At 47.9% G+C, this 20,851-nt stretch overlaps 1 protein-coding gene across 10 annotated transcripts in view; it reads left to right on the top strand.

Moving 5' to 3' along the window:
* Positions 1-20,851, top strand: part of TCF3 (transcription factor 3) — a 104,969-nt gene that overhangs the window by 14,484 nt on the left and 69,634 nt on the right. For 8 of the 10 annotated variants that reach the window (XM_069070479.1, XM_069070575.1, XM_069070396.1 and 5 more), the window contains one exon: positions 454-526. In XM_069070479.1, the coding sequence (XP_068926580.1) occupies positions 454-526 (73 nt within the window). Of the gene's footprint in view, positions 1-453; positions 527-10,011; positions 10,193-20,851 lie in introns of those variants that run through there. The other 2 variants (XM_069070739.1, XM_069070764.1) reach the window with 2 other exon arrangements.

Here is a 20,851-nt window from a genome sequence, read left to right as displayed (position 1 = left end):
GGAAATATCAGATTACTCTTTTCCTTGCTCTGGGCCTTAGTTTCCCCATCTGTAAAATGACAGGTTTGAATTCTAATTCTCTGTAGTATTTTTGGGCTCTAAGATTCAACATTCTAGTTTTCTTTAAAAGTTAAGCCCCAGATTAAAAAGATTTCTTTGGGGGCAGCTAGGTGGCCTAGTGAGTAGAGCACCAGCCCTGGAATCAGGAGTACCTGAGTCCAAATCCAGCCTCAGACATTTAACACTAGTTGTGTGACCTTGGGCAAGTCACTTAACCCCAATTGCCCTCCCTTCCCCCTCCAAAAAAATATTTCTTTGCATGTTTCCCCCTCCCCCCACCTATACCAAAAGCTAGTTCCATGCCTAAACAAGGTCTCACCTAAATTTCTTTCTTTTTCTTTTCTCCACTCTCCATCTTTCTCTCTCCCTCTGTGTCTTTCTCTCTGTTTCTAGATGTTCCCGTTGCCAGTGGCCAATGGAAAATCCAGGTCCACCACTTTGACCAGCACTCAGTTTGGAGGCTCAGGTATCGTGATTTTATTTCCTTATTGTTTTGTCATATATTGAAATGGACCGAAATGTGTTCTGTTCTCCACACCTGCCTCCACCCCTGCAGCCTGGCCCCTCATTTGGAATTACTCACGTCTTTATATCCTGTCTTTTCCATCCCCTGGTCTCTGGCTGTCTGGTAACCCAACTCCTAGAACAATTTTTTAAGTTGGGGTAAAGAGAAATCAGTGAAGAAACAGTAAACATAAGGAAGCTTGTGGCTTCCCAATAAAGAAACTGGACCCTCCCTAGGAAATTGGAAAGCCAGTTTAGCCTTGGAGAAATGTCTCCCACTTGGGCCCCCTGCTAAAGTGATCTCCAGGTATCTTGGCAGGGGCTCTAGGAAAGCTGCTCCTTCAGGGTGGAGAGAATTGACATGGAGGGTGGGAAATTGTCTGAGGGACCTATTTCTCTGCTCCGTAGATCGAGGCCTAATGGAGGGGAAAGCCACAAGTCAGAAGTCCCATTCATATTTTTCACTATAGGTGTTATAATAGGTTAAGGACCCAGAAAGAAGGAGGCTGGAGTCCTGTGAAAGAGCTGATGCCTCCCTGCATTGTTTGTAGATGGAGAAATGGCTATAACATGTGGGCTTGGAGGTGGGGAATCTTGAGATCAAAGAAGACCTAATTCTACAGAGGACAGATAAATTTCAGAAGGAAATAAATACCTGGAACCTGGATGGGGATGAATGCAAAATCGTGCTGGTAGATTCAGAAATCCAAATGAAGAAGCAACAGATAAGCAGAGAAATGGCTGGGCTGGGTAGCATTTCCTTTGGAAGGGGGAAAAAAGATGTGGGGGTCCAAGTGCACCTTAAGCCTAGAATGAGTCACTGATGATGTATGTCTGCTTTAAACTTTTTTTTTTTTATAAAACTAACATAACTTAGGTTGAATTAGTAGGAATACGATACACATGAGCGATGTCCTAAGTCCTGGTCAGACCCTAGTTGGAATATCATGGTCATGTATAGGCAGCACACTTTAGGAGATGTTCACAGGCTGGAGCTCATCATAGAGAATGAGGCAGAGGACTCATGCATACTCAGAGTTAGTGTGGAAGGGATTGCTGCATGAGGTAGGAGGCCTGAGACAGCAGTAAGTGAGGGAGCTTCACTTTCCCCAGTAGTGAGGCAAGTGGTTTTAGCTAGTTGATTCCAATACCATGTCCCAAGGACCCTCCAGGCATTGACATCCTGTGTTCTAAGGGCCTTCCCAGCTCTGATATTCCCTGCTGTAAGGGCCCTCCCAGCTCTGACATCCTGTATTCTAAGGGCCTTCCCAGCTCTGACATTCTCTGTGTTCTAAGGGCCCTCCCAGCTCTGACATCCTAGGTTCTAAGGACCTCCCTCCCAGCACAGATGTTTTGTGTTCTATGGTCCCTTCCATCCTTGACATCTTATTCTAAGGCTCCTCCCAAGTGTGATATTTTGTGTTTTAAGGTCTCTCCCAGATTTGAACTTCTATGTTCTAATTTTCCTTGCAGTTCTGGTACTGTGGGTTCTAAGCTTCTGACTGTGATAGAACACAGCTTTGTCCTGCCCCTGCAGTCTGTCTGGAAGGCTGAGTTGACTGGATGGATTTGCTGTACCTGACCCAGGCTGGGTAGAAGCTGTCTGGCCACATTAGGGAACCATTAGATCAGCATGGCCTCGGGGGAAGATGCCTTTCAGTCCCTACTGTTGATAACTAACACTGTCTCCTAGGGAAGCCCAGCCTGCTACGGGGAAACGGGACAGGATTGGGAGTGAGGACCTGAATTTGAATCCCTGTTCTGCTGCTTTTCTACCTGTATAATTTTGGACAAACTGCTTGACCCCCTGGGCTTTCCTGGCTCTGTTTTCTAAAGCTGAAATAATAACCTCTCAGATCTCTGTAACTATATGCCATCTGTTTTGCCCACAACTACCTTATGGCATAAATGTGATTATCCCCATTTTAGAGAAGAGAAAACTGATATTCCGAGGGAGGCTGTGACTTGTCTAATCTGATTTGATACTGGCACCGAAAACTAAGGGGGTCCCTAAGACCCTTTCCATCCCTGAATCTTCTCTCTTCTCTGGGCTTTCTCCCCATGGTAAGCAAAACCCCCCTGGTCTTGACAGGTTTGATCTCTGTGGTCCTCAGTCCAAAAGTCAGTCAATGAGTACTCGTTAATTAGGAAACAGAAGTTCCTCCCCTTGAGGATTTCATATACTAGGAGTATACTAATGGGGAGACAATCTGGAAGTCCCTAGGCATGCGGGCTCTGTAAAATGTAAATGGGAGATTGTCTTATCAAGAAAGGCAGCAGAAACGGGGGTGGGGGTGTCCAGGGAATGCCTGCTGAAGGTGGGATTGGAGCCCCATCTTGGTCTGAGACCGTCTGGTGGCTCCAGCCCCAGGTGATCAGACTGATTGAAGATCTTTGCCTTTTGCTAGGACTTTGTGGCCTTCCTACTTCCTGTTGTATTTGCTCTGTTCCCTGAATTTCGCAGGAGTGTGTGATGAAGGGTTACCGTGGAAGGCCTCCCTTTGATCAGAACAAGACCTTCGGCTAAGTTCGTAAAAATGCCTCTCAATAGTCCTGTTCCCCACCAGCTTCCAGAGCCCAGTAGTAAACCCCTGCATGCCCCTGATGGGCACGTCCCTCAAAGCCCTTTCCTCCCAGCTCGTTCTTAGGGCTCTGGGTGGAGATAAATATTGAAAGGTTTCTTGGCTTTGACGCCTCATATAAAACTTTGCAAGAGGAATCAAGGGTCATAAGATGTCAGAGGGTCTTAGAACTCTAGAAGAGGAGTGTAGATTTAGAGCTGGGAGGCACCTGAAGGGTAATCAAGTCCAACTCTCATTTTACAGGAGAGGAAACTGAGGCCCAAAGAGGTTTTGTGACTTGTCCATGTAGTGTCAGAGTTGGGATGTGAGCCCAAGTCCTCTGTTCTCTTTATTGAAAACAGGAATCTAAAAGCAGCAGCAGCAGGTTGGGGTCTGGGGAAGGAAAAAGTAGGGGAATCACAGGCTGTTTCTGCTGCCTAGAGGAAGGGGGTATTCACCGCCCTGCCAGTTAGCATTCTTTTCCTTTGCTGAGCCTCCTTACTCTGCAGAAGGTGCTAAGACAACCAGAGAAGTTCCACTGTGCAGAGGGAGGGGAGGGAGTCCTGGCAGCTCCCTCAGAAACTGCAGAAAAAGGGAGTTTGCAGGGCCATTTGAAGATTAACTGAAGAAGGGAGAAGCACAGCCTTGGAGCTTCCCCTTGGGGTCAGGGCCTTCCAAACAGTGAGTACAACCTCCAGTCTGAGTCAGTGACTTTAGAAGCTCCGTGATGGATGGCTCTGGGTGACATTTCCCTATCACCAGGGCAGCAAGGATGTAATTTGTTTAAGGGAGGGAAGCACAAAGTCGAATGGAGTGGGAAGGCCCCAAGGCTACTCTGGTCAGGCAGGCACAAATTTTGGGCACAAAATACTGCTTTTCAAAGTCTTATGTTTTTGTTTTTTTTTTGTCACCAACCCCACCCCACCCAAGACAATATTGAATGAGAATAATCTTAGAATATTGGTGTACTCGGATTCTGAGCTCTTTAATTTGGGGAATAAGGGGAGATTAGCAGAAGAGGTAGAAGGTAAGGAAGGCTGCTGGGCAGGAGTTGGCTTCGTGTTTTGGAGAGGCCTGGGGCAGCTGGCATTTCTCTCCTGACCCCAGGTAGTACCTCTGTTTCTGTCTGACCTTGTGATGACTCTTCTACCTCAATCCCATTAAAGTTTTGCCCTCAAACCCCAGGGGTTCATGGCCTTTTCTATAACCTGGACCCCTTTGGCAAGTCTGGTAAAGCCTCTGGAGGCCTCAGAATCATGTGTATTGCCTACATTTGTGATGCTAAATTTCCATTAGCTAGTGAAAACAAAGTTTTGAAAACAACTTTGAAGGAAGGAATAATAGTGACGGCCACAGATGCTTTGAGGTTCATGGTGATCTCGGTTGATCCTCATGATAATCCTGAAAAGTGGTACTGTAATAGGAAGTATTATCCCCATTCTACACATAAGCAAACCGAGACCAAGGGAGGAAAGTGACTTGCCCAAGGTCACATGCTTACTAAGTGACCAGGTTCCAGCTGCCTGACAGTGTTCTTTCCACTGGAGCCCTCAAGGCAGGAGGGCTCAGAGAAAAGACTTAGCATCTATAAAGTTCTCATGGCAGGTATAGTCCATTGCAGACCGGGACTGTGTCTTACTCATCTCTATCTGTCCAGTACCTCGGCAGTAGATAGATACTTCCATGTTCAGTACTGGTCCAGAATGCCCAGGAAGGAAAGCAGCATGTGGCCAGAGTAGGATAATACGATGGGTTGTGCTTGTTGACTTTTTCTGCTGTCTCTGGTAGGGGTTGGGCCAGGCCAGGGGTCCCTTGGACAGCTCTCTGGGATAAGTCCTAAGAGGACATGATCATCGCTGTGTCTACATAGTAATCTCCGGGCATGCTATAGGTACCACAAAAGCTGCATGGAAAGGGATTTGGGAGACATGGGTTTGACACTCACTATGTGACGGTGACCAAGGCACTTCCTCTGTCTGAGCCTCACTTTTCTTGTCTGTGAAATGAAAGGGTTGGACTCCAGCCCTCCCACCCCCAGGGGTTAGGGGTTCGGTGCAGAGGTCCTCCTCAAATACTCAAAGGCAACTTAGAAAGTTCTAATACTCTGCCTTCTGAGGACCCTCCCACCTCTGACATCCCATGTTCTAAGGACCCTCCCAGTTCTGACATTCTGGCTTCCTGAACTAAGTAGTATCCCATCTAGTACTAGAGTTCTTAGAAATACCCCTGTGATGTAGGCAGGACTTTTATTGTTACCAGTTTACTCATGGAGAAGGCCAAAGGGTAAGCCACTTGCCAGGGCCACACAGAGTTCATAACAAAGCTGGGACTGGAGTTGAAATTTCCTGTCTCCTGGTAGAGGGCGTCACCCATTGTGGGCATTGTCTCCTGGGGCACTGTGGGGAACTCCTCTTCCCCACCCTCCCATTCTATCCCTGCTACCATAGTTTGATTCCAGAGATAGGGCAAAAAGGAAGATTGAAACAGTTCATCCCTCCCTCCCAATCTTGGGCCCCTCTCTGAGAAAGCAGCTCTCTCTCTAGTATCCCTCCCTGCCCAAGGCCCAGGATTAGGCCCTTCCTCCTGGGGACAGCACCTTATAAAAAGGTATTTTTCTTCTTCCCTCCTCCAACCTTTACTTCTCATTAATCCTGCCCTGGTAAATTGTTGCCCTAGGGAAACCAGCTCCACCCATCCAAAGCCAGAGACTACTCTGGCTTTTTGTGTTCTTACAAGCCAGGCCTCCCACATTTGGGAGCAGCTGGGGCCTGGTGGCTGCTCAGGGTGGGGCTTGCCCTGGGCCCCTGGTGCCCCCCTGGTTGAGAGGAGGGCTGCCTGTCTTTTGGGGCATGTTCCCCCTGTACTGCCCATGCTTATAGCAGAGCTCAAGGAAGAGAACTGTCTCCTGGGAAACCTGGCTACCCTGGCTTGCTTTGGCCTTACCTGTTCATCCCTCAAGAGGGATGGTACAAAGAGCTTGGGCTAATTATTTCTCTTGGAGCCTTGATTTGCTCATCTGTAAAATGGAGGCAGTAATACCTGCTGACCTGATAATTTGGTGACCACAGGCAAGTCAACTTACCTCTCCCGAGACTCAATTTTCTCCTCTGGTATTTGGAATATATGATTGTTGTAAGGAAAGTACTGGGTCAGCCTTGTTATAGAAATGTGAGCCATTATCCTTGCCAGATTCACAAATCAGTTAAAATGGCCTTGGGCCCCTTAGGAAATCTTAGCAGGTGTGGGGGAGAATAAGGAAGGGGAATAAACATTTTTTTATGTGCCAGGCCCTTTGCTAAGGGTAGTATCTCATTAGGTGCTCATAACAACTTTGTGAGGTAGGTGTTATCATTATCCCCCTTTTACAGTTGGGGAAACTGAGGTAAACAGGTTAAGTGACTTGCCCAGGTTCACACAGGTAATAAATGTCTAAAGACATCCCTTGAATTCAAGTGGTCCTGACTCTAAGACCCAGCTTTCTTAACTACCTTATCTAAGTATCTAAGGGGTGACTCCAATTTTGCAACATTGATGTTTTATTATACTAGTATTGGTCTCCCAATATAATATTGGGATCTGGGCTCCCCCTGCATTTTCTCTTCCCTAAGGCCAGCCAACAGATTAGGAGCTAGTTTGGTGTTGGGTTTGAAGTTAAGGAAGCAGTATCCATCCTTACTTCCAGTGTGACTTTGGTTTCCCCACCTGTATGGTGAGGCCCTTGGTGATCTCTGTGGACCTTGCAGTGATGAATCTTGATCTGTGAATGCTGAGGTCCCCAGTTGCCTGGCCCTGAACTAGCTTGGCCAGGTACCCCTGGCTGGAGTCATGCCTTCTAGTTTGTGCTTTCAGTACCCAGATCTGCAAGGTCTGATCTTTCTCCTCCTTCCCCCACCAGGAGCAACATCAGCTGACCATCTCCCCTTTTGTGTTTGTCTTTGTGCTGGCATCTTCTCTCTGGATACGCCAGGAGAGGGGTGTAAGGTAGATCTCTCTGCCTTTCTCCCTCTTTACAGATGGGGACATAGCACAGATGAGATAGCTTGCCCAAGGTCACCCATTGCACACCAAGCCACAAGCCTGATCTGTAGGGCTAGATTTTTAGACCTTCAAGGTCACCAAGTCCAACTCCTCCCATCATTTTGCAGATGAGAAAAGTGAAGCCCAAGGAGGCTCAATGGTTTTAAGATCACATAAGGCTTGCAGGGGCATGGCAGAGGGAGGAAGTGAGATTTGAACCCAGATCCTGATTCTAATTGTTGTTGTTAATTTGTTTCAGTCATATCCAACTTTTTGTGACCCCATTTTCAAGGTTTTCTTGGCAAAGATATTGGAAGGGTTTGCCATTTCCTTCTCTAGCTCATTTTACAGATGAGGAAACTGAGGCAAACAGGGCTAAGTGACTTGCCCAGGGTAACACAGCTTGTGTCTGAGGCTAGATTTGAACTCAGGACAATGAGTTTTCCTGATTTCAGGCCCAGCATGCTATCCACTGTACCACCTAGCTACCCCCCTGACTCCAGAGACAGTGCAATTATAAATCTCTCCCCTTTCCCCAAACATTCTTCTTCTCTTTTTGGGAGTGAAGTCTAAAAACCCCAACTTGGACTGATTTGGGAAATAGGAATTCAGCATCACTGAGGATGTTCAACCAGAGGCTGAATGTCCACCCATCAGGACACCAGAGAGAAGATTTTTGCATTGGGTAAGAGGTCATTAGAAAGAACCTTAGTTCTATTGGAAATATGAGTATCAGTGGTTTAAGGAGACAGGCTTAGGTCTGGAGAGTCTCTGGTTTTGAGGTTCTGAGAGTATGGGGTTTCCTGGTTTTGCCCTTTTGGTGGGGGGTGGGGGAAGGCAGGGCAGTTTGGGTTAAGTGACTTGCCCAAGGTCACACAGCTAGTTTTGTGTTAAGTGTCTGAGGCTGGGTTTGAACTCAGGTCCTCCTGACCCCAGGGCCAGTGCTCTCTATTCACTGTGCCACCTAGCCGCCCCTTTAAAAACTTTTTTTGGGGGGTTTGCATTTTTTAAAGTTTCTGAAGTACCATGATACTCTAAGGATCCGTGTTCTATGTTCTAGAGTTTTGAGTGAGGCTCTGGTGATGGTTCTAAGAAAGTAAAACTGCATGGTTCTATGGTCCCTAGTCTCTCTTCCATCAGTTCTAATGGTCAGAAATCACCAAGGTCCCCTGTTTCAAAGGCTTGTGAAATCCTCCTTCCCATCAACATCTTCTCTTAGGAGGAGGGGGGAAGCATTGCTGATCGTAGGCACCTTTTGCCCTCTGGATGGTATTTTACATCTGAATATCTAGCTGTATTTGCATTGTTGCATAGTGTGTTGTCCTCCCCCCCCCCCCAAAAAAAAAAAAAAGAATTGAGCTCTGGTTCTGACTCCTTGGAGTCTTACTGCTCCACCCATGAGCACCCACCCTTGATGGAGAGGGGTGGAAGCCTGAATCCAGAGATTTGCCCAAGGTCACAGAATTGGGACTAGAACCCAGGTCTTTGGATCGCCAAGCTTGGGCTCTTGTTTCCCTGCATTATCTTGGGGGTGTGGGGGTGTAATAGACTCAGGAGGTCTTAACCCTTGGGGGGGGTCATTCATCCATTTTTCAGAATGTTTATAAATGCATAAAATAAAATCCATAAGACTTCTAAGGAACCATTCATATTGAAATACAGTAATCAGGTTATAAGCACCCCTGTCCTAAATGATGGACAAAGAAATGGGGCTCTGAGGGGTCTGTGACTCAGCCCAGGTCCCATAGCCAGTAGATGCTCGACCTAAGTCCAGAATCCTTAACAACTAAGGAGATCCGGAAGAACAGCAGGAAGAGATGGGCTGGGGCTCACCAGTTCTTCCGGTTCAAACATATGTGCTTCTCTAGTGGCCAGGCGGGAGAGGCAGGGAAGGTGTGTAAGCAGGACAAGAATGACCTAAACTGCCCTTTAGAAAGATGGTTACAGCAACTTTTTCGGGGGATTAATAGGAGGAAGCAGGAAGAGAAGGGCCAAGTGAGACCGCTATCCAGAGGACCATTTGGAAGCAGCTCCCCAGACCAGTCCCTCCCAGCTTTCTCTTCCCTTTCCCTCTTGTTCAACTTTGTTTTAAGTTTCTATTGATGCCTTTTGGTTTTTCTTAACACCGTAGTTTGCCCAGTATCCTACCCCCCTCTTACCCTCCAAGAGAGCCATCCATATAACAACTAGTTGTGAAAGACAAAAGAGAAAACGGGGAGATGGAAATTTGGATAATTGATCAGTGTATCAAAGGAGTCTGAAAATCTGTTCCGTATGCACCCTTGCAAAGGGGTGGGGTGGGAGTGTCCTCTCCTCTCTTCTTCCAAGCCTGGCTTCTTTGTTGATTTTCTTGGTGGTTCTGTGGTCACTGGGCCTGTTGTTCTCTTGGCCCTGCTTCCTCTGCTTTGCATCAGTTCGTGGAGCTCTTTCCTGGCTTTTCATTCTGCATCCTATTAGTCATCTCTGAGAGCACAGCAGGGGATTCCATTACATTCTTGGACCACAGTATGTCTAATCCTTCCCACAGTTAATGGACAGGCTCCTTTTTTTCTTTTTTTTTAAATATCCTTCGGCCTGTCCCAGGACTGTTGGGGTGTGTATAGCCTTGTTTGGGTAACAGTTCCTGGGGCTGTGAGTCATGGGCAAATAGGGCCTGAGGCACTAGGGGTGGCACTAAAGAGTTTTTAGCTCAGCCCCAGTTTCTGGGCCCATTGTTCCAGCCAGATAATGGGATTACTTCCTGAGGCCAAGGCTGTCTCCCGGCCCCCTCTATTAAAAAAAAAAATCCACCCTTAACCACTTGGCTTTTTCTCCTAAGTATCACATTGTCCCATCAGATGCCAGGAGTGTGAGTCGGTGCTGGTCAGACCCAGAACCACTGTGGGACTAGTTAGCTCAGAGGAGCAAGGGGGGAAGAGTTCTTCCCAAGCAAAAGTCAGGTTGGCAGGGCCAGGGGGCTTGCAGCCCTAATTTTCTCCCACCTTCCAACTGGGCAGGTGCCATGGAGATAATGGCTGGATCCTCCTGCCAGAGGGAGCCCATCCTAGCTGGTAAGCCCAGCACCCTGTGCTCAGGTCCTGAGAGGGAGTGGGGACTGGGGGGTGGCATGGGAGAGGGTGAGGAGAGGAGTGGGAGTGTCTGGCAGGTGTTTTTCTCTGCTTATGCTGCCTTAGTGCCCTGTTGGGTGCCTGATGGGCCGGCCGCAAGGCATATAGTTTATACTGTTGCTTCCTTCTGCTGTTTTTTCACTTGTATAGCCTGGGGGAAATTACTTCCCCTCTGAAAGCCTCAGTTTCCTCATCTGTAAAATCAGAGGTGTTTACTAGATGGCCCCTGAGGTCTTTTCCAACTTTAAATCTAGGACCCTACAAAGAGTGGGGAGGATGTCTGTATGGGGCCAGCCATGCTTTCTCACCGGGTCCTTCTTGTCTGGCCCTTTCTGGGGGCCCCCACATGCTGTGGTGACAGGAAGAGTAATGGACTCATTCATGTGTTCATTCAGACAGCCAAATGTTACTAAGTGCTAGCTCCCATAGGGAGACAGAGAAGTGAAAAGGATTATGTACCTGCCCTTGGGGAGCTTCCAGTCTAGTCAGAGATTAGCTGTGTGGAGGAGCAAGTCAGATGAAAAGCCTCTGGGGATAGAGGAGGAGGGAGAGATTGCTTCTGGCTGTCTAGGGCAGGGGGAATAGCCTTGCTGCTGACTGAACCCCCATGGCTGTTTGAGAGGCTTTAGAACTCATCTGGCCCAATTTCACTGGGCAGGCCTGATGCAGTGGGAGGGACCCAGCACTCTGTCCTGGCTGGGGTGCTTGCTGCCTGTAGAACCTTCTACAAGTCCCCTGGAAGCCTGGTTTTTCCTATTGTGTTAACCTTAAAGCTGCCTGTAGACTTGTGTGGTGGTGGTTTTGAAGCTTGGAAAACAGAGGTCCAGGGTAGGAAAGTGTCCTGCATTCTTACAGCTAGTAAGGGGCAGGACTGGATTTGGGAGACAGCACTTCTAACTACCAAGCCAGCATTTTCCTGAATGTCACCAAGTCAGGGAGGGGAGGGGAAGGGAGGGTGGCACATTCATTGGAGAGTGAACAGCATCGAATTAAAGTCTGGGGCCATGGCAAAGAATGAGACTATGGCAATGGTAAGACATTGAATTTGGTTGTGATCTATCTATAGGTAAGGAGTGGTATGGTAGGACGGAGAAGTATATTTCCACAGATAGAATTGTCTTTGTCTGTCTGTCTGTCTGGAAAAGGCTTTGACAAAGCAAAGCATTGGGAGCTAAGCAGAGAGGGCCAGACGTCCCCAGTTGAGTTCGGAGAATCTGAATTCTGATAGAGCCTTAGCTTGTGGAATATGATCGAGTGGAAGCAGGTAGGGTAGAGGGGTGGAGGCATACTAGGGTACTATTAAAGTGAAGAGACAGCTGGAGATGAATGGAAATGACATTAGGATGGGAGTCAGAAGCTTGAGGATGGAGAAGTAGCAAGTCACCAGTTAATAGGTTGGTGAAAAGTGCAGATCCCTGGTACTAAAATAGGGGGGAAATGCTTCACTTCCAGTCTGATATCTTTTCCAAGAAGAATGCCCAATCATCTGTTCACACACTGTCTTCTTGCTTCAGGCCCTGGCAGGTCCGAGGTACAGTCAGAGTTTAAATACTAGTTCTACTCCCTGCTTCATAGGTGGCTTTGGACAGGTCACTTCCCCTCCCTGGGCCTTGATTTCCCCTATTGTAAAATGAAGGGATTGGCTTGGATGACCTCCAAAGGTGCTTCAGCTTTCCTTCTTTTCTGTTGTCTTCAGAAATGATAGCTCCGGGTAGGAAAGCTGCAGAGAGGTCGGTTTTGGCCAGATATATGGTTGTGTAGCACATAGGGTATATAATATATATCTTCCTACTGGTGAGTTGTCCAGAACTGTCATGGGGTTCTTGGTGGTTGCCCATCACTGGATGTCTTCAAGCAGAGAGCGAAAGAGAGGCTTCCTAATTAGGTATGACTTGGGTTGGCTTTACTTTGAGGTCCCTACCAACAGTGATTCAATGGTGCTGTGAATTCCCCTTGACCTCCCAGCAAGATCTAAAGCAGAGCAGCAGGATCGAGGTCACTGACATTCTTCCCTGGGAGGAGTCAACCATACTATAGGGAGTGCCCCCGGGGTCTTTCTTTTCAGGGGTCCTTTCTCCAATGCTTCTGTGTCCTGGGGACTGCCTTTCCCAACTCACTGTAGCCTGCCCTGCTGAGCTGTGTGCCTGTACCTTTCCTGCTGGAGAAGTCAGCACACAGGTGTCGCTTTGGCCACGCACCACCATGGAGGACCCAGAGTCCTAAAGATCTGACATCCACCCATTAACTCGCCATCTTCATTTTACGACTTCTTGTGCTTGATCTTGTATGGCTCGAAGTGAATTTCATTCTTTTGGCTTAATTCTATAAAGTATTTCTTTGGCAATTTGGCATAGTGCTAAGCCTGGAAAGTACTTGCTGTCTTTGCCTTAATTGAATATAGGAACTTTATAAAGAGGAAAGATGATTTGAAAAGTGATTGCATAAGCAGAAAAGATGGTGGTGGTGGCAACAAGGTGTTCACTCTAGATTTCCTCCAAGGTCAGAGCAGATAAAACGGGATGGGGGGAGACCAAAGGCCAGTAGATGACAATCAGATGGTGTTTCCCCATTCAGGATCTCCCTTAGGAAGCCATTTCCAAGGGAGGGTGGTTACTAGATGGCGTTGGAGGTGAGGAGAACAAGGATTCTGAAAGCCAGGGATTTGTATGGGTCATCAGAATGTTGGTTGATGTCACTGAGGCAGGTGAATTGGGGGGTATTGGAGACAAGGACTGTGAGTCATATGCTGTCCTCTTAGAGACCTCAGGCCCATCTCAGCTGTTAAGGCCTTCCATGGTCTACTTAAGAGCTCAGATACAACTTGAAGATGCTCCAGGCCTCTCCCCTATTTTCCAGATGGAAAAATTGAGGTCCAGGGAATGGAAGCAGTTTTTCTCAAAAGTATGTCCATGATCCATTCACTTGATTTCCAAGCAGCCTTGGAAGGTAGAGTAATTATTATTACCATTTTCCAGATGGGGAAAGTGAGACCCAGGGAGAGGCAGTGACCTGCCCAAGATAACATGGCTGCATTCATACTGGAATCCAGGTCTCCTGACTCCCAAGTCAGACTTCTTTCTTACTATGCCCAGGCTGTCCCCAGGAGCTTACTGATTCTGCCTGAGAGCTGGGGTGGGGCTTGCAGCCAGGGGAGGAGAGCTGGGAACCTTTGTTTAGGAAAGACTTGAGGGTGGGAGCAGAAGAGAGAGAGAGCAAAAGGAACTCCCTTTGAAGTTTGTCCCCAGCTCCCATCTGGGCTGGGCCAGGCTTTGATGTGGAGGATGGGGGTTGGGGTGAGGGTCTTCAGAGCTAAAGCACAGAGCTCTCTGCTTAGTTAATAATAAAGAAGAAAGGAGGGGATTCCCCGGTGAGGTTAAAGCCTCCCAGTGGGGGCTGGGAAAGAGGCTCACCTCAAGCCTTTTGTTGTCTCCTTCCTTCCAGCCTAGCCCCACCCCTTTGGTCATCCAGCTTCAGACACTCTTGAATGTCAGCTCTGTGGGACCTTAGAATCATGGGTGTTAGAGCTGGGCAGGGCCTTGGGACCTGCAGTGTTGCTTCTGCAAGGGCTCTCAGAATCTAGAATGTTAGAGCTGGAGAATACTTCAGAACCTAGAATATCAGAACTGGGCAGGCCTTTAGAACCTTACAGTGTTGTAATGAAAATGCTTTGACCACCTGAAAGGGATCATGTACACGTCAGCTGCGACCACTCCAGCCAACAGTGACCTTTCTCTCTTGTATCCCACTTAGTGCCTGACAAAGGGTGGGACATACAGTAGGCATTCAGTAAGTAAGAACTAACAGGCTGGTTGAAGGGCTTATTCTGGGCCTAGCTTTGTTCATCTATATGGTAAATAGGCTTCTTAAACTTTTAACTCTTGACCCCATCAGTGCTTCTGTGGGTTTAAGAAGCACTGAAAATGGGGCTAAGGATGCCCACTATGGCGCATGTGTGTTGTGAGGTGATGCCCAGAGGGGAGGGTATGCCTGGTTTACTTTGGGAAGCTGCATTTATTCACTCTTCTCTCATCCACTTTTCACCACCTAGCAAGTTGGGGTGTGTGGTGTTAGGACTTACTATCAAGCTATTCTTCAGGAGTAGGAAACTTAAGTTATCTGTACGTCATGATTCCTGCCTCCCTAAGTCCCCATTTGTTCAGGGAGTTGTGTGGCCCTGGAGAACAGGTTGGGTAACTGAGCTCCAGTCACCCCAGGATCACTGGGGGAGCTGGGACACCAGTTAGTCCCTCCTCCATCACTTGCAGGCCCTGTTCTTTCCATTTTAAGTAAAGATTTTACATAATCAATGGCCTTCCCGAATCCAGAAGTGCTTGGCAGCCTCAGAAATAGGTCACATCTGTCCTTTACAAGCTGCTTGATGGCCAAATAATGAGAATTCAACAGTCCCTTCCCGTCAGGGCTGACTGCTCAGGCCAGTCTGAGGAAAGACCGTATGTGTCTGAGGGTACTTCTTGGGCCCTGGCCACCCACATACTTCTCCAAAGATGAACTGAGTCATGTCCGAGGTGCTGGTGGGAGACAAGAGGGAAGGTTCATAGTGGTAGGATGGACAAGTCTGGATGCTGGCTCAGTCTGAGAGTATGGCAAGTGAGCCCTTTTTATTAGATTGGGTCAACTTCCTAGTTGGAATTTGGAGGACAAGAAGTATCCTCTCAAAGCTCAAAGGATTTAGAGCTGGCTAGGGCCTTGTGAAAAGTTTGCCAAGGGGAAAACTGAAGTTCATTGAGGGCCAGTGAGTTAGCCAACATTCCACAGCAAGTGAGTAACAGGGCCATGATTTGGGACCCAGGGTTCTTCCTGCTACTTTACCCTGGACCTCCAAGAATCTCTCGAAGAATTACCTCCCCTCTCTGGGTCAAAATGTTCTTATCTGTAAAATGGAGTCAGGCCTTGGGTTCAAAACCCAACTCCATAAACTATATGACCTTGAGGTAATCACCTCGCCATCCTCTCTGGGCCTTAGTTTCTTCCCCTGTAAATCGAGAGAGTTGGATAATCTGCCCTTGGAGGTCCCTTCTAAATCTAGATGGCCTCCAAGAGATATCTTAGTAACATCTAGCCAGCCCTCCAGCTTCCTTCTAGCAGGCAGGGATCAAAACAGTAGATTGTGTTTTTCTTCAAAGCAGAGGATAAAACTCATGTGTGCCCCTCCCCCAGCTCCTCATTTCTGCTCCCTCCTCACCCCAATACCCTCTACCCCCACTGCTTTGATTGTGATGACTGTTAATAGGCTAGAGGAAAGCGCTGCCCTGCTCCCTCAGCCCCTTGAAGGCTCAGCTGCAGCCACAGGAAGTTGTTCAGGAAAACTTGCCCCCCCCCCCCCCAAACCTTGTGGGGGCACAGGACAGGGTTGGCTGTCTTAGAGGATTTTTCCTGGGGAACTGACTCACCCTCTCTGTCTCGGCCTCTTGTGTTTGGCCTCTTACGTTCCTCTCCCTCCCATTCTCGTCCCTGGTGACAGCACCAGTCCCTTGTTTACCTCTCTCTTATGCCCACCCCCACCCCTCATCGTCCCCCTCTGCCTTCCGCCCTGCCCTCCCTTCCCAACAAGGCTGTGAGCTGTTTTTTCCTCTCCCTTGGAGGAAGTATACAATAGCACGATGAATTGTTGGGAATAATGAGACCATCTGATGGTGTGGAAATCCCCCTGCCTTCATCCCTACCTCCCAGATCCCCTTCCTCAAGTAAGTCACAAATATTTACCCAAGTAAACAGGAGGAGGTTATGAGGTAAGAGGCAGTATGAGCCAAGAGGCCTTTGGTGGGGGGATGGGGACTCTTGGGCTGAAGCTCTTGTTTGGGGGCCTTTCCAAATAGAGATCTACCCAAAGCTTCTGCTAGACCATCTTCCATCCTAGGATTCTAAGCCCCCTCACCCTCTGCCAGACAGCTCCTGGGGCCTAAAGAGCCAGTGTCAGAGGAAGTGCAGGCTGTGAGGAAGAGGGCCAGGTTTGGAGTTGGGATCTAGAATCAGAACCTAGTTCTGCTGCTTTACCAACAGTGTGGCTTGGTGGGAAGAGCCTTAGACTTTTAGTCAAGAAATCTGTGTTCAAATCATGCCTGAGACATTTCACTAGCTGTATGGTCCCAGGTAGTCACTTAATGCCTTGACCTCAGTTTCCCCATCTGTAAAATGGGGTAATAATACTTGCCCTATGTACTTCACTAGGTTGTCATAAGAGTAGTCATTTGCATGCCTTTGTAAGTGTTATATAAATGCCAGTTATTTTATTCTTACTGCTACTTGTGTGACCTTCTATGTCCCTTCCCTCTGACCAGACTATAGCTTAAGTTACCTCTATATCTTAGATGGTCTCCAAGTTCTCTTGGAGGAGTCCTGTGTGGAGGAGAAGGCAGTCACCCTGGGCTTAGCCTCGGCCAGCCAAAGACAGCTGCTGGCAGGTCTCCTCCCTCGTCCCCAGGCCAGGAAGCTCCAGGTTCACCTTCTAGAGCTGAGTAGGGAGCCAGAAGAACATGGAAAATCCCCTATATCCTAACAGCCCTCAAGGGGCCTGTCTTCAGCCATTCACAGACCTGGGCCAAACTCTTGCTTCTCATCCCAAGTCCCCACTTTAGACGTTTCTGCAGGGATTGTGGGGCACTGGAAAGAGAGATTTGCTGATTCAGGCCAGGTCATTTGAGCACTGGAGAGCTGGGAGGCCAGCTAGTCCCTCCTTCCCAACCTTCAGGGATTCACATCCAAGAGAAGCAACAGCTTCTGTGGATGAACAGAGTGCATTCCTGGGTGGTTGGAACACACAGCTCTTAGGGACTCTAAGAACTTGAAGCTTTTGGGAGATTCCCATCTTCCAGGGTGGGAAGGACAGGAAGGATAGTCCTTCTTGTCTTCAGCCTGGCCTCAATGAGATGGTCGATTGGGAAGAACATTGATTATGTGTCCTAGGGGATGGAGGGAAGGCTGCAGAACACTATTGAGAAAGGTATGGGATGCAGTGGGGAGAGCCCTGGCCCCGGAGGCCAGGGCACTGGGTTCATAGCCCAGCTTTGTCCAAGGGTGACCTTGGACGAAGCTCCTTCTCTTCATCTAAGTCCTCAGCTGTAAAATAGGAAGGCTCGTGAAGAGGCTCGGATGACAAGGTAAGCTTAAACAGTCAAGGGTTATGTGGCAACTGTTAATATTGTTGGGTTCTAAGGGTCCTCCCAGGCCTGACATTTCCTGTGTTCTAAGCTCCTTTCTGATACTGACATCCTCTGTTTAAAGGGCCCTTTCAGCACTGACATCCTATGTTTTAAGGGCCTTTCCAGTTCTGACCTTCTCTTTTCTAAGGGCCTTCCCAGATCTAATGTTCTAGATTCTGGTCCAAGTTGCCCCCACCTCCTGTTTCTGACTGTGACCTTAGGGTAGGCTGTCTGGACCAGGAGCCCCTAGGCTGGAGTCAGACTTCTGATTTCCTGGGAGACTCTGCTGAATGATCCTAGGGATCCCTTTGGCTGTTACAGCGAGTGAGTGATCCCCCACCTGCTTCATGGGGCCCAGGTTAGCTTGGGGGTGGGGGAGTCAGTATACTCTAGAAACAGTAAATGGCTGAAAACCGAGACTAGAGCTGCTGCTATTGTTTCCAAAGTCTTTCCCAACCATGACTTCATTGACTCTTCTCTTACAATAACACTATGAGGGAGGTGGGGCTTTTTAGACCTATTTTACAGCTAGACAAACTGAGGCCCAGAGACTGGATGGGGACTTGTTCAAGTACAGGTGGCTAGCCTAGGCTTGGAACCCAGGTTACCTACCTCCCTGGACAAGGCCTGACTCCAAGCCATGCCCTCAGCACAGATGGGATCAGTGGGCTCAGGCGTGGGCCAATGCCCCACCCTCTCCCTCGTGCTGTGGCTTCCCCACCCTCCTAGGCCATGGGCCCCAGGCCACCTTGCTTCACCAGGCTGGGGTGGGGCAGCATGGCTGAATCCCAGAACAAAGCGGCTCATTCTCCAGGGGAGTGGGCTGGAGGCGGCTCTCCTCCTCCTGGATTACTCAGAGGCAGCAAGGTACTCTGGAAAGGGCATGAAGCTGAGGCCCAGAGAGGGGGGTAGTGATAACCCATAGTGACATAGGTAGAAAGGCATTGGCCACATTAGAGTCTGACTCCTCTGCTTCCCCCACCTCACCTTACCATCTTGTACCCTCCAATCAGCCAAGCATGACCACAAGCAAGGCTATGTGGTGTAGAGAAGTGAGCTTTGCATTTGGAGTTGGGGGACCTGCTTTTGAATCCTGCCTTGGCTGCATACTACCAATGTGGCTCTGGAGGAGTCCCTTCCCTCCTTGAGGACTCAGTCTCCCTCATATGTAAAAAAGAGGGGCTAGGACTAGGTGATCTTCAGAATCCTTCCAATTGTGAATCCCTTGACCTTTGCCTTGCTTGGACCACCAGCCTTATGGGCCCCTGAATGGCTTCAGCTCCCATTCCTTCCCAAGTGACCTGACAGGGCAGGAAACTAATTTTCTAGTGATTAACAAAGGGTCTAATCACCAAGCCAGGGCTGAGGACTAATGCCTGGAAGAGAAACCCCCACCAAGTTTTTCCCACTTGAGCCAAAAAACTGTTCCCCCTGGAAAAAGGCAAATGAGGTTTCTCATATTACTGAGCAGTGAGTATTATGACCATGCAGGGAGAGACCTCAGAACATAAAACATAGAATGTTAGAACTAGGAAGGAACCTTAGAATCGATCGACCGATCGATAGACATTAATTAAGCGCCTACTATGTTCCAGGCCCTGTGCTAAGTGCTGAGGCTACAAAAAAGGGGCAAAAGACATCCCCTGCCCTCCAGGAGCTTACAGTCTAACAGGGGAGACAACATGCAAACAAATCTATACGAAGCAAGCTATGGATAGGATAAATGGGAAATAATTAACAGAGAGAAGGGGCTGAAGAATGGATCATAATGGAGAGACTTGAGACAGGCAGACTCACCTGCAGTGATCTCTGGATCTTGAGGTGATGAGGCCCTATACCAGAGGGGTAGCAGAATCAGAGGAGAGAAGGTAAGAGGGTACAAAGGTGAAACCGACAGGTCCTAGAGTACAGAACATTGAAACTAGGGGGACCTTCAGGATGTAGAATGTTAGAACAAGATGGGACCTTGGAACACAGAATTTTTAAAGACCTATCTAGTAATCAATAAGAGACGAGAAAGCTAAAATTCAGCAAGGTTGAGGGACTGGCCCACAGTCATGTAGGTAACAGGTGTTTTGGAAAGAGTTCTGGAGTCTGAGCAGGTAGGTTCAGATCCCCGCTCTGCTAGTGACTAGCTCTGGGTTCATTAATCACTTAATTGCCTGGACCTCTTTGCCTTGTTTCTAAGATGAGAGTGTTCCAGTCGTCGGCTTCCAAGCTCTACCTTTGGCATCTGCAAAGATTTATCATTTGAGGCCATTCCTTTGGGTATTAGGTCGTCACTGTGTGTAAAGACTGATGTGGCTTTGCTTTTGCTTTTCCTCTTCGTATCTCATTTTCTGAAATCTAGCATTCCTACTCATTTGTTCCTGATCACATTGTAATATTCTAGGCTCCAGTATTCATTGGCCACTGTTTTTGTCTGCCATTTGGCAGTTGGTGGGCATTTAGGTTGTTACTGGTTTGTCATCATTACAAAAATTCCCAGCATAAAAGGGCCATGACGTCACTGGTGTGGATACAGATTGTGCTACTACAGATCTTTGAACAGTCTTTATCCCTTCTCTGACTGTAGTAAATTCCCAATAATAATGTGATTGGGGGAGAGCTGCTCATTATTTTTATAACGTATGTGTGCATATACACACGCATGCGTGTGCATGTGGGTGTGCTAGCAGGGACCTCCCCCTTACATGTGTGTGTGTGATAGCAGGGATCTCCCCCTCCCCCTTTACATGTCTGTGTGTGAGAGCAGAGGTCTTCCCCTTCTTCCTTAGTATGTGTAGGTTCTGTCAGGGATCTCCCCCTGACCCCTGATATGTGTATGTGATAGTGGGGGCCTCCCCTGGCAGTTCCCTTCAGGTTTTCCCCAAGCACCGTCTACATTGGAGTTTCATGCTTTTTCTTTCTGCTGCTTTGGTTCATGTGAAGTGGTCCTCAGAATTGTTTTAGTTGACGCTTCTTTAGTTACTAGGGAAATTGGACATTTTTCAAGTGAATATCTTCCGTTTATAGATCTTTTTATAAATTATATTCCTTTCCTCCTTTATTTCTTTTATTGAAAGAATATTTTCTTTTTGGAAGATTACTGATGACTTTTTTCAGTTTTTACATCTCTGTCATGTGCTAGCCTCTCACCCCCACCCCAATAGACACACAAAAGTCTATTTGAGGAGGCAAGTAGTTACCTTGGCCATGGAGACGTGGCCTCCCTTGGGGCCTGAGGACCAGAGACATGCCCCACTCCCAGCCCCCTTTTTCTTTTTATTTTGTTTGTCTTATTTGTATTGTATATAATCTTTTTTTTTTTTTTAATCTACCTTCTTGAATCCATCAACCTTGTTTTCGGGAATTTCATGTTTAGGATCATAGAATGAGCCAGAGCTGGAAAGGATTTCAGAACACAGAATGTTAGGACCAACAAGCACCTTAGAATACATAC

This window comes from Petaurus breviceps, unplaced genomic scaffold (genome assembly GCF_028583685.1).
Source record: "Petaurus breviceps papuanus isolate PSGF00001 unplaced genomic scaffold, PetGlider_PUasm1.0 108, whole genome shotgun sequence".
Taxonomy (NCBI): Eukaryota; Metazoa; Chordata; class Mammalia; order Diprotodontia; family Petauridae; genus Petaurus; species Petaurus breviceps.
The sequence above is the reverse complement of the archived record's forward strand: the minus strand, read 5'-3'. Positions and strand labels throughout refer to the sequence as shown.